Source organism: Trichoplusia ni, chromosome 7 (genome assembly GCF_003590095.1).
Source record: "Trichoplusia ni isolate ovarian cell line Hi5 chromosome 7, tn1, whole genome shotgun sequence".
Lineage (NCBI taxonomy): Eukaryota > Metazoa > Arthropoda > Insecta > Lepidoptera > Noctuidae > Trichoplusia > Trichoplusia ni.
The window spans coordinates 14,168,313-14,180,726 of NC_039484.1; the positions used below are offsets into that span (position 1 = coordinate 14,168,313).

The window sequence follows — 12,414 nt, forward strand, 5'->3', positions numbered from 1 at the left end:
ACTTTCCTGGAATGTTGATTGATTAGACTGTTTTTAAATTGTGGCCTTATCACAATTGAAGGTGGGACACAGACAACCACAGTCCTTAACCTAAACCTTTACAGCGGATTACCAAATTCAGCTTTCAAGAATCAGCTTTCGAGAAACTGGTTGTTAGTGCTTAATTGCCTTATATTTCTATAATTGATAATAAATAAATTTTAGAGAATTGTGACAGTGAAAGCAATAAAAAATATATTTGCAACAGTTTCAAATAGTGACAAGTATGTAATAATAGTAGAATTTAGAGAATGATGATGAGTTTAGATCGTCATTGTAATTTTGTATTTACATTGCTGTTTCCTGTTACTTAAGATAAGGGACTTCTACAATTTCCGTTTTTTTTTTGGCGAGACTGCTTCATGCTATTCCTAATGTTGTTTCATATGCCGACTGGTTTTGATAAGAAGTACTTATACCATGTAAACATTTTAATTTTTTGGATGTTTCATTAATATGTTACTGACATTGTGTTTGGGGAAAGCCTGACTTTTATCTAGTTGAGATGTAATTAAATATTGACAAAAGTAACCTAACTGGTACTGGCTTTGTTTTGCTAATGTAGAATTGTTGAATGTAAGATAGACTCTTCTTGTTATCTATAAATGTGTCAAGTCGCTAGTGTAATATCATTCATAATTTCTTAATACTTTAACATTGAGAGACAAAATGTAATTTTAGTCACAATAAATTTTGTACACGAGTGTTACTGTGTGTTTTGGCTTGTTGGCAACCAGAGCTAGAATAATTTATATTCATAAAAGTGTATGTTTACTTGGATTAGCATACCTACTATAACTCTCGCTTAATAATATGGCAACGTGTTTTTTAACAAGAAACATTTTCGTACAATAGTTAAAAAAATGAAATCCATAAAAATAATGCTGGGAATTCATTCTAAGTTCTCAAACATATCACAAATAAAATTCTTTAAAAAGTTAAAAGTGTAGGAACGTAATAGAAATACCTAATAGTCTAACTTATTGTGACTGTGTGAAATTTTAAGTATGTGTTTGTGAGTTAAAGTTGTAGACAACCCTACTTAATTAGAAACAAAATGTAATTACTTAAACACCATACTCAATCTGATGTTTGACCATAAGTGCCCATACACATTGCGTGAAGAAACTGACGAAAAAGAGTGCCTAGATAGAGTATCATACTTATTTTCATAATTAAAAAAGCAGCAATACTTTACACACTATGTTTACATAAATGATTAGCGAAATAAGAAAATAAAAGCAAACAATCTTGTTTTATTTGATCCCTTAATTTAATTTACGGTCAGAAATACAAAGTCGTTGGTAAAACTACAACTGAATTAATCACTTCTGTATTTGATTATAGTGTATAGTATAGTACAGCGATATTTTACATTCAGCTTGGATCTTTGCTGCTGTGAATTAACAGCAGCAATATAATGCCTAAATTTAATGGGAATATAAAAATTTCTCTAGCCTGAATATTATGACTTAGAAATGCGTTGGAAAAGAGACTCAGGTTTGCCACGATAAACCGGGTTCTTTACGGTCATGTTTTGGCAGTGAGACTAAGAGGTCAAGAAAATATACAACAGTCTACGACGACCATGCAGCTTTCGCTGCGTCGTTCTGTTTTCCTAATCTAGATTGAATCGATTCGATTGATTGATCCATCTACATTTCTAATCGGTAATATCAAAAGTATAAGGTTAGTTTTACGTACACACAACACAAGAAGTGTTTGATCCGAAAATGTCTTGTTTCAAGTCCCAAAATATCGATCGCTAATACTTTTAAATTTTGCTCTTTACTTATAATAGTCTAGTTAGTCTGTGGTCGTCACTGACAATAGGAGGTGTCATTATTCTATGTGATTGTGAATTTTCATTTTGACTGCTGAATTATAATTTCAAAATAATTATTTAATTGGCGTCTATTTCAATTTTCGTGCTATCGGCGATAGTGTTATTTTATTGTTAACATTTCAACATCATTATTAACAATGTTTCCGGACAACGGTTGATGGCAGTCAACGTAGCCACGGTAATCAATATTGTGGTATTGTTCTGTTGTTATAAGCAGCCCCATTTAAACTGAGCCCCGGTTTTACCAGCTTTGTTTCCTGTTGTTGCTTACTCTTGTTGTGGGTCGTAGGGTGAAGTTATAAATAGACTGCGCTACACAAATTGCTGCGATCGATAAATTAACTTGTTCAATACAATACACTCTCCGATTTAAGCAAGTGGACCCAGATTATAGCGTTCAATCTTTTCACTTTTATTAGCTCCATTAGCCGTACTGTAGTATAACATCATTTTGTTATTAAATTCACCCTTTTATTATTAAATCCTTTGTACCTATTATACATAAGCAGATAAGGTTTAAGATGAGATGTATGATGTTAAACAAAACCGAAAAACCAAAAAACTAATACTGGTGAATAAATAAAGCTAAAAATACTTTTTCCTATATCTCCAGGTGACTTATCACCATGGAGTCCGCGGGGAATTGGGTGTTTGATTGAAAGTGATCCTGGGGTGTTTACCCAGCTCATCAGAAAATTTGGTAAGTTTTAATTTCTATGAAGAAGAAAGTAAGTTCTCATTATCAACATCTTTATTTGGAGGGTTTCTCAAACATGGAAATCATTCACATTAGCCATCAACGCCGAGCCCCTGCTCACACACCGTTCATGTAGTCTAAAATGTTATCAATGCACAAACTAGCCAAACTACTGAGACATAACATGGCCTTAAAGTTTTATTTATGAGGGTCTAACACCAAAACTACCATGTGACTTTACATTTGTTGGCTACATGTAAACCTGGACGGCAAATATTGGAATCAAGCATTGTTAAATTGCAGTGAGCAACCATTGTTATCAAAACTCAAACAGAGACAGAACAAGAAGCCTGTCCCCAGAAGCAGGTCTGTTACAGGCTGATATTATTATTGTAAAAATTGGATTGCCAAGTTCATCAGTAAAGATTCAATGTTTGAATGTATTACTGTTTTCAACAACACAAGCGAGTTTTACTTATTAGTATGATATTGTTTTGTAGGAGCTACAGGAGTCCAAGTAGAAGAGCTATGGTCTATCGAAGATAGTATATTTGAAAGTTTAAGGTATGCTCATATAAAATCTTGGATAAGAAAGCCTATGTTGATTGCCAGAATATACTTTGCTTTAGCCATAGCAACTTGCTTAATTGAAACATGTATTTTTTATATTTAAGGATTCTGTGAATCTTAGTCTTATTACTAAATAATGTATTTTTTTGCAGGCCCGTTCATGGACTTATATTCCTGTTTAAATATTTACAACATGAAGAACCGTCAGGACCTGTGGTTACAGACAACCGTCTTGATAAGATTTACTTCGCTAGTCAGGTTGGCTTAAAAAATAATTAAATTAAATACTTTCCGTAACCCCTGTACTTTACTAAACTCCACTTACGTATTACAGGTTATAAATAATGCTTGCGCTACGCAAGCAGTTATTAGCCTGCTATTGAACTGTAATCATCCAGATGTCAACATCGGGCCCGAGCTGACAACTCTTAAAGAGTTCAGTATGTCATTTGATCCAAAAATGCGAGGACTAACACTCAGCAACTCGCCTACTATTCGTAACGCTCACAACTCTATGGCACAACAGGCCCTTTTCGAAATTGAAAATAAAAAACCGTCTAAGGTACGCAAAAAGAAGGAAGATTTTCCTATTTCAGTATTTTTAGCTTGATTTTTCAAAATCAAAGTTATACTTGCTTGCACCATAAAAATCAAGCAAACTGCCAAAATACTTATTTGCTTCTACTACATGATGAATATAATGATGACATTTTACCTATATTTCAGGATGATGAAGCCTACCATTTTGTGGGATACATGCCAATTGATGGTCGGCTATATGAGTTAGATGGCTTACAAGATGGCCCTATCGATCATGGCGCAATTTCGGCTAAACAAGATTGGCTTGATGTGGTTCGTCCAATCATTATGAGGCGCATCAGCGTGTAAGTAAACTTGCGCTTTTTTACGACGGCTATAACAATGACACAATTAATTATTTATTTATTGCCCATTTAGGTACACGGAGGGCGAAATCCACTTCAACCTGATGGCCTTGGTGTCGGATCGAAAGATGATCTACGAGCGACAGCTACAAGAACTTCTGGCTGATCAACAAATGCTGGGAATATCAGACGTCATCGAAGGCGAAATACCCAGACTTCGAATGTTGATCGAGTATGAGGACATGAAGATGTTAAGATATCAACAAGAAATGGCCCGGAGGAGGCACAACTACCTGCCGTTCATAATTGTACTGCTAAGGATATTAGCGGCGGAGAAGAAACTGATTCCTCTGCTCGACAAGGCTAAGGAGCGCGCGGTTAGAAGAGGTCCAAAGAAACAAAAAGTATAACATGAGGCTCGGGCTGGACCTCGGGTAGAACGCGCACGCGGACCGCGGCGCGTCTCCCAGTCCAGCCCCTCGCGTGTGTTGCCTGCTTCGGAACACATGCAATACTCGCTGGCTGACTTAGACGCTATTTATAGGGATCCCAAGACTTATTATTAAATATAGAACCTCAGCAAATCCTAGAGCAAGGTATGGTAGAGTCTCAAGAAGTGTTAGATCGCTCTATATTCGAATCTCGCGAGACCCACAATAATCTATTAGACTCTGACGATAGCAAGGACTTTTTAGGTGAAGGTCCTCCCCCTGGGTTGATTGCAGATAATTTTGACCCGGAGGATATGGATGTAGATGTGGAGTCCGATCCGTTGTTAGACATTAATCCACCGGAACCTGACTTTGATAACGAATAAGACAATTTTAGTTACAAGTGCGCGAGAAAAACTTTTAGGTAAGGATTGCTGAGGTTAGTTCATAGAAAAAATCATAGTGTTACATAATTAATTACTAATTAAATTATACAGTTGGAAAGCGCGAGTGACTTCATTGTAGTGTTTGGAAGAAGTGATAAACATTAAGGTACAGTGAGAATGAAACAGCAACCATAAAAATACGTGTATTTATTTACTAAAATATTCGTGTATGTAACTTATAACTGTGTACAGTTACATATCGAACAATGAATCATAAATAATCCTGAAATATAGGCATAAAGTACAGTATGGATTATTACTGATCATTGCTTGAGGACATATTATTGTTTACAATGTTGGCTGGTGTTAGTAACGAGCCGGCAGTTTACAAGTGTAAAAGCTGTGATTTTTTGGATTTCTGAATTGTGTAAGTATAAGTATATTGTGTCCGTATATATAATTATTGTATATAGTATATATTATGTTGTGCGAGGTGTCACACGAACTTTGCTGCTATATATATCAGGTACGTTGATGTGTAAGTGCTAGTGGTTAAATACAATAGAATATAGTGCAACTATACATAATGTTATTAGGAATATACCTTATAGCATATGATATTATGTATGTCAGAGTATATAGTGTATTTATATTTATAGATAGATGTAAATTAAGGTAGATATTCATTTTGATATTTTTGATCCACATAAATTTACACGGTCATAATATGTCTTAAGTTACATTAAGGTATTGTCATTTTGTTTGCATCTTATCGATCGCTGTATAATTATTATTATTTACATCTTATTACAAAAATTACTTAAATCTAAATTATAAACCTAATTAACGAAAGTTTTTTTTATGTATCAAGTTTACATGAGTAATAAATTAATGAATTTGGGGTGTGATGTGGCACTTTGAAATAGTCTGGCATCTGTTATTTACAACGGGACACATTTTACTGGTACGATGGCGAAGATGCGGTGACAGTGACATGAACGATGATTTAGGAGACATTATTTACAGATATAGGTACATAATATTGAGCTTAGCTGCCTGCTATGTTCGATGTCATTACATGGATTCGGAGAGCATGTTCGCGTTTTAATCTTTTTACGACGTTTACTTGATCTGTCGAATTGGATTGCAGCTATCACAGACATGTTCTGTTCAATTTGGACAAACAGTTTAAAAGGCATTTGGATGTAGTTTGTTGATTCGAATCCAGGTAATGAGTGAACAGAGGCTGGATAAGTTGGAGGGCGTTGGTTGTCGGGGCCGCTTCACGTGTTGGGAAGCAGGCCCTTGGGCTTTATCATCATGGTGGCACGTTTCAAAGTGTAGTCCCAGCCTCGCCAACGGAACCACACGATACCTGAAATATAGTTAGAGTTACATTATAACTATCCATTGTATTTATTTATACAAAATTTTGTACTTATTCTTTGATATAAATCGGAAAATATACTTCAGTGTTTGAATAATGGCAGATCGATATATTCTGATAGGTATATGAACTTCTGTGGTGACAAAATATTTGGCGCCCCAAGTTTTAGAGACTGTATCTTTAAATCATCATTGTATTTATCTCAGTTATGATCTGTTTTAATTGTATTGTATTAATACCTATAGATTGTTCTTATAACTGTGTAATATAGTCAGTGTCACCTTGTCTGGCCGTGAGGTCCTGCGGGTCGTGCAGGTACAGCCCGTTGAGTCCGCGTCCGCAAGACTTCCACCACCATCCGCCCTTCAGCATAGACGCGCAGTTCAGCGATGATCGGTCGTTGTCTCTGTATAAGTTACACCATTATTATTGTATTTACTATATACTAGCTATACAAGCAGCTTTGAACTCTATTGTTATTTCAATATGAACTTTTATATTATGCAGCAAATTATTTTTTTTAATTATTACTGAATATAGTCTAGCTCTTAGTAATGTCAAAGTACCTATATTCATGTATAAATATTCGTATTTAATTAACACCCACCGAAAAAGCCGCGATGACATGTAGTGTGTAAATAATAATATACTAATTTAAAAGTATTTATTAAACTACTCATTAACTAAGTTTGCTTTAAGCAGATTAAGTTGCATCTGTAAATTATTTTATTAGGATAAGATAAAGATAAACAATGATAACACAACAAATAGTAGCTTGTACAAATTTTGAATCCATTTAAATTAGCACATAATTGTAATGTAAGGTCTATGGTAACCACACCGCAAATTCGGCTTGTAAATATTTTTAAAACAATAACATAATTTAATGAAATATTTATATATTATCTTAGTAGTGTATTAACAATGTATATTATAATTGAAGATGTGTCTCTCGATGAAACAAGTGTAATGAATTGTAAATAATGGTTTTATCGACTCTTAGGGTTTAAGTAATGTTTGTGTAGGATGGTTTAAGGGTCTTGAGCAACCTATAAATCATATAAGCCAATGCCAAAGATTCTCGTCGATAACTGCGCCGTTAAACGTGTAAAGTGAACATGAAATTGAGAATACTTGTAGTGTAGTGTAGTACTACGATTATAATAACAACAACACGATTTGAGTACTACTATGTAAACTGATTCGATTTGTCTTAAGAACTTTATGGAAATTGTAGTAACGTATTTATCGCAATAATTGTAATTTATAATCTGTATTTAAATGTATTCTAGTAGTATTACATCATGACAGTAGTGTATTTTATAATGTTAACGTATTCAATAGTTCTATAAGTGGGTAGCAGTTTTTTGTTTTGTCGTGTTTATATTTAGTGTTCGCAGTAACACAGTATTTTGTCTCACCTGTTGTAAGTAGAAAACGGGCTGTTGTTCGAGCCATACCACGGGTCGTTGAGGGAGTCTCCGGCGTTTCCTTCGTACCCCTCAATTTCCAGCTTGTAGTATTCCGCTTCCGAGTATATCTTGAAGTGCGAATACTGTGCATACCTATGTTACAACAAGTTTGAATCCAGTTTTACTAGCCGATTTTTTTGCCACCTCGCCACAATTGTATAACATATTCCATGTATTGGCTGACACGGCCAACCGTGATACCACCAACCCAAGTGGCATAATTGGAAGTTTACACGAATGTTGTAAGTTAGCTTATTGCATTCCTCATTAACTGACATTCCGAATTGAATCTCTTCGCACTGTGGCTTCAACCGACCGGGTGTTAATAAGCCTTAACTTTCAGTCTCAGATCACTGCGATCGAAGTTTGAAAGTTAACGTTCATAATAGTCGTCTTGCAATCGATTAAGGTTAATGTACAAATGTCACACTATTGACAATGGCTTGTAATGTGAAAATCAAAGAAATCGATAAAGCTTTAAGTATTTCACCTACGCCACAACCTACGAGCTTTGATGAGCATCCTAATTTGAGTCATCGTCTTTGTCCAATATTGGATATCTACTTTTTGCTCGTATTTTTTTTTCGGTGTTTTGTTATTTACATAAGTATTTTACTTTACATTTGTTTTTGTTGTTAGAACTATTAATGGAAATTCTATTTGTTTAAGTTATTAAAATGTGAACTTTTACCATTTGATTATATTGGAAATCGAATTTATTAAATTTCTTTATTTTTAAATCAAATCAAATACTTTATCCAAAATTCAAATAATTTCGTTTCATGTTTTGAATGTTTTTATATTTTAATTATATGAGGATCTTATTCTACATATTGCTAAACTTTGTTTGCAATAATCTTAATAAGACTTGGTAATTTTTATTCTTCTTTTGCGAGGCTGATAGCTGTATTCTAGGACGTCACTGAGCTGAATGTCGCCCTTACTTATTATTAATTCATTCCTTGTCAAGTGAAATAGTAAATAGATATTTAAGAATGCCACTTAGCTAAGCGACCGGTGGGAAACTTTATATACCTCCTTCGCCTAGCAGAAGGCAAGGCTAGGCTCGTGGTCTTCAAAGAAATCATTCCGAGAGCCTAGACTAATTTACATTGCAGTAGGAAACTATAATCGAAAAAATCTGTGAAAATAACAATCCAGTCAGTCCAAAACATTTGCGCCATTTGTCTGAGATCATTTAAAGAAGTGTAGGTAATTTAGTCACTTGAATAAGGCGTGAATTTATTCAATAGTATTGGGGCGTACCTCTTATTGCCGTCGAAGTCTTCTAGTTCGACCCTCAGCATGTAGTCGTCGTTGTTGGTCAGCATGTATATGTTCTCGTTGCCGAGCCAGAACTCCTTGCTGGGGGTCGCCGAAACCGTTCTTATAATCGTTCCAGTCTCGATTGAAGTTCTCAGCGGGCACTCCATAGTCGTCGCGACGATGGATCACCTGGAACACGTTTACATTAGTGTTTTATCCATGACATTATTTATTCTAGTTCTAAGACATTGAATTTGGTGCCGATTCTGTTATTCACAAATATCGGTAGTATCTAATCTCACGAAGAAAAGTTATGAATTTGAAATGAGAAATTAATTTGAGAAATGTATTAATCCTTCATGCGTCTAGTCAAAATTATATTTCGTACAATGCATTTAATAAATAAATATTTTATACTATGACATTTCTGATCGGAATCAGCGCCATTACGTAACATTTAGAAGTATAATAATGTTTAATGTGTATGTTATTGTAGCTTATTGATGTTGTATTTATAGATAACAGTAGTCAATAGAACACTAGTCAATAGTTATTGTAAGTGTAGCCGCAAAACAGTATTACCTTAGTAGTAGAAAGTGGTAACACTGGTAGAAGCAAATTGTTTCGATAGGTCCCGAACATTTGATAATCTCTGTCCATGGCCAACAGGCGGGAACCTCGTTGATGACAAAGCAGCGGTTAAAATTTAACCTTACTGCCAATTTACATGAGCGAAATGTCGGGACCCTGTCAATTAAAATTAGCGAAATGGCAGCCAGCAGCCCAGCAGACATTTACGAGGACCTTAATTCATTAAGTAATTACAAAAGCAAAAACGAATTGGACCAGGTGCAAATAGTGAAAATTAAATGTCAGTATTGATATAAAATATCGACTAACTTTGAAGAGTCTGTCATTTATTTAGATATATTAGACACTAAAAATCTTTTAAACATTTTGTTAAAAACATTTTCTCCGAAACTCTTAAAAAATACGAATAACTCTAATAATAACTAAAAGCTTATTCAATATTTGATCTACCAGTAATACCACTGTTTAATCTTCGCTTCCAATTTGTAAGTTTTCATTAGTGAAACTAAAATAAAATTTTGATGTATCTATGATGGTGTTTTATTTTGACACAACCATATCTACATAAAATACTACTCATTGAATGAAGAAATCACTAACTCATTTGTCTAGTAGACAGACGAGCTTACGACTTTTTGCTCAAATATAAAAAAAAAACTAGGAACCGTTTTTCTTTTTAAATAAAAAATACTTATATGCCAGTTTGTTTCAACTTTAGTAAAACTGTGTTAACATAATAAAATAACCGTTGCTTTATCAAGTACAAGCGATCACAAATAAACAGATTTGTGATTGCAGAATGTCGATCTCGCCAAGCTGTTGTTGCGCCAACATTTCTTCACAACCAGTAAGTAATTGTGGCCGTCTAGGCGGCACATGTTCATTAGTCGAGCGGTGCCTCTCTTGTAATCTTTGTAATGGAACACATTCGATAAAGCCATGAAAAGTTAATTTTCATCATTAAATATGCTGATAGTTGAAGTGATACTTGCTTTGTCATTATGTAGGACTGTCTTTCTTATTTATGTCCGGTACATGTAATACATACCCATACACAGCTATACACACATAGCAAAGCGGTTTCGGTGTAGCATTATTATATATTTTTTTGACGTTTCTTATTGACCTAAGAACGATACTTAAATTGAACATGTTAAGTGTAGTGCTGCCGACCTATGTATAACCATTATTCCATATGTTTAATTAAAGCCGTAGTATATTCTGGTGGTAGGTGTGAGTAGGTACCTAAGTCTTGGGCTTAGTATTATCATGCGAAGGAAAAAAAAGAATATCATTACAGTTAAGTTGACTTACAGTCCATCCTCCGTCGGCGACGTTTTGCTCGCAGAACACCTTCAGGAACCAGTACGTGGTACCTCGGATTTGCAAGTAGTATTACACCAGACTCGCGCATGCCACCATTCAAAAGGTCCACGCACGAGTAACCCTGAAATAATGTCACATGTTACAGATTAAGATACTTCGCAACCAATGTTGATATGCACTTAGGTAATATACACATTATTATATTTATTAGCATATAGTCTCGGGCTTAGGCAAGTACCTAGATACCATAAGTAATTTGATTATTATCGTAAGTGCCTAATAAAGATACCTTGCCAAACACAGGTATTAATAATTTATAATTTTTACTAGTAGGTACCGGCATAGATCGTTCTATTGAATCATGTTCATAAAAATATTATATCTACACAGCACGCATTAATTAAATCTGCTATCTTAAATTGCTGAACTTATCATAGCGCGAGTGCCTTTACAAATAACTTTTACAATATACAACGCTTCCAATCATTCCTTTCGCATAGGCTTCATATTATATTCGCAATGCCTTCAGAATGATAATTTAAACTTCTTAATATGCATAAAGAGAATAGCATTTCAATGGCTGCGGCCGCCGAGGCGCGTATAAAACCTTTAGTGCTCAAACAATGCTAGCAATTTTAATGTCGACGCATATCTTTATACGTTACGCAATATTAATAACTTTCTTTCCCTTTTGGTTCTGCAGGTAGATTGATTACCGGCCCCTTTGAAACTTTCTCGAAATAATTGCCATTTGTCCAAATGTCAAAATACCTTTATTTGAGCGCTGTTTTCATAATGATTTTAACAAATAGCTGTAGGTACAGTACATAGGTACGGCCTTGATCAGGTTCTTATCGTGGCCAACTCTGTTAGCTTCTGCGGTTTCTCCACAGAACTTAACATACCTACCTACGTGTTATGGAACTACAAAAGGACCGACCAAAAAACAAGTAATAACGAGCAATAGAAGTTCGTAGCTGTCGCGAAGCGAGGCGGCTTTCTCGACATAATACATCCACGGTAACGTACACGGTACAGTCACGTACACTGCTGTGTCAACACAATTTTTATTTACTAACGTATGGTAAATAGTGTTACAAATTTAGAATACCTACACTTCTAAGTTTAAGAGTTCATAATAACGTGACAACATGAGGGCATGACACTAATTTATAAGTAAAATAAGTAGTTACAAAGAATTAAATTGCTCCTTTGGTACCTTTTTGAAATAATTAACAGATACCGACGTCGCTAAGCAAAACTAAAGACGTACCCACAATTATGCATGATTTCATGGCAATCTGTAAAAGCGATTGTCACTAATGGAAACAAAACGTTCATTTTTGGAAATCTTAACAAGTCATTCACGCGATCTGCCAATTACGTCGGCGTTTACCGTGAGTCTGACGGTTCATTAACCCTAGAAAGATAGTCTGCGTAAAATTGACGCATGCATTCTTGAAATATTGCTCTCTCTTTCTAAATAGCGCGAATCCGTCGCTGTGCGTTTAGGACATCT

The 12,414-nt window shown here is 34.9% G+C and overlaps 2 protein-coding genes across 2 annotated transcripts; one reads left to right on the plus strand and one right to left on the minus strand.

The window, feature by feature from the left end:
• The first annotated feature begins 1,841 nt into the window (after positions 1-1,841).
• Positions 1,842-4,471, plus strand: LOC113496166 (ubiquitin carboxyl-terminal hydrolase isozyme L5-like). The gene is given in 8 exon segments (XM_026875302.1): positions 1,842-2,063; positions 2,499-2,532; positions 2,534-2,585; positions 3,083-3,146; positions 3,305-3,410; positions 3,487-3,714; positions 3,879-4,036; positions 4,110-4,471. Coding segments are annotated over 7 exon segments (966 nt in total). The 5' UTR covers positions 1,842-2,063; positions 2,499-2,511; the 3' UTR covers positions 4,447-4,471.
• A 574-nt stretch (positions 4,472-5,045) lies between these two features.
• Positions 5,046-10,964, minus strand: LOC113495925 (techylectin-5B-like; the record flags this gene model as incomplete). Its single annotated transcript, XM_026874924.1, is given in 6 exon segments — positions 5,046-6,228; positions 6,522-6,646; positions 7,662-7,805; positions 8,979-9,082; positions 9,084-9,167; positions 10,884-10,964. Coding segments are annotated over 6 exon segments (630 nt in total), but the record flags the coding sequence as incomplete, so codon positions are not given.
• Positions 10,965-12,414: the final 1,450 nt, after the last annotated feature.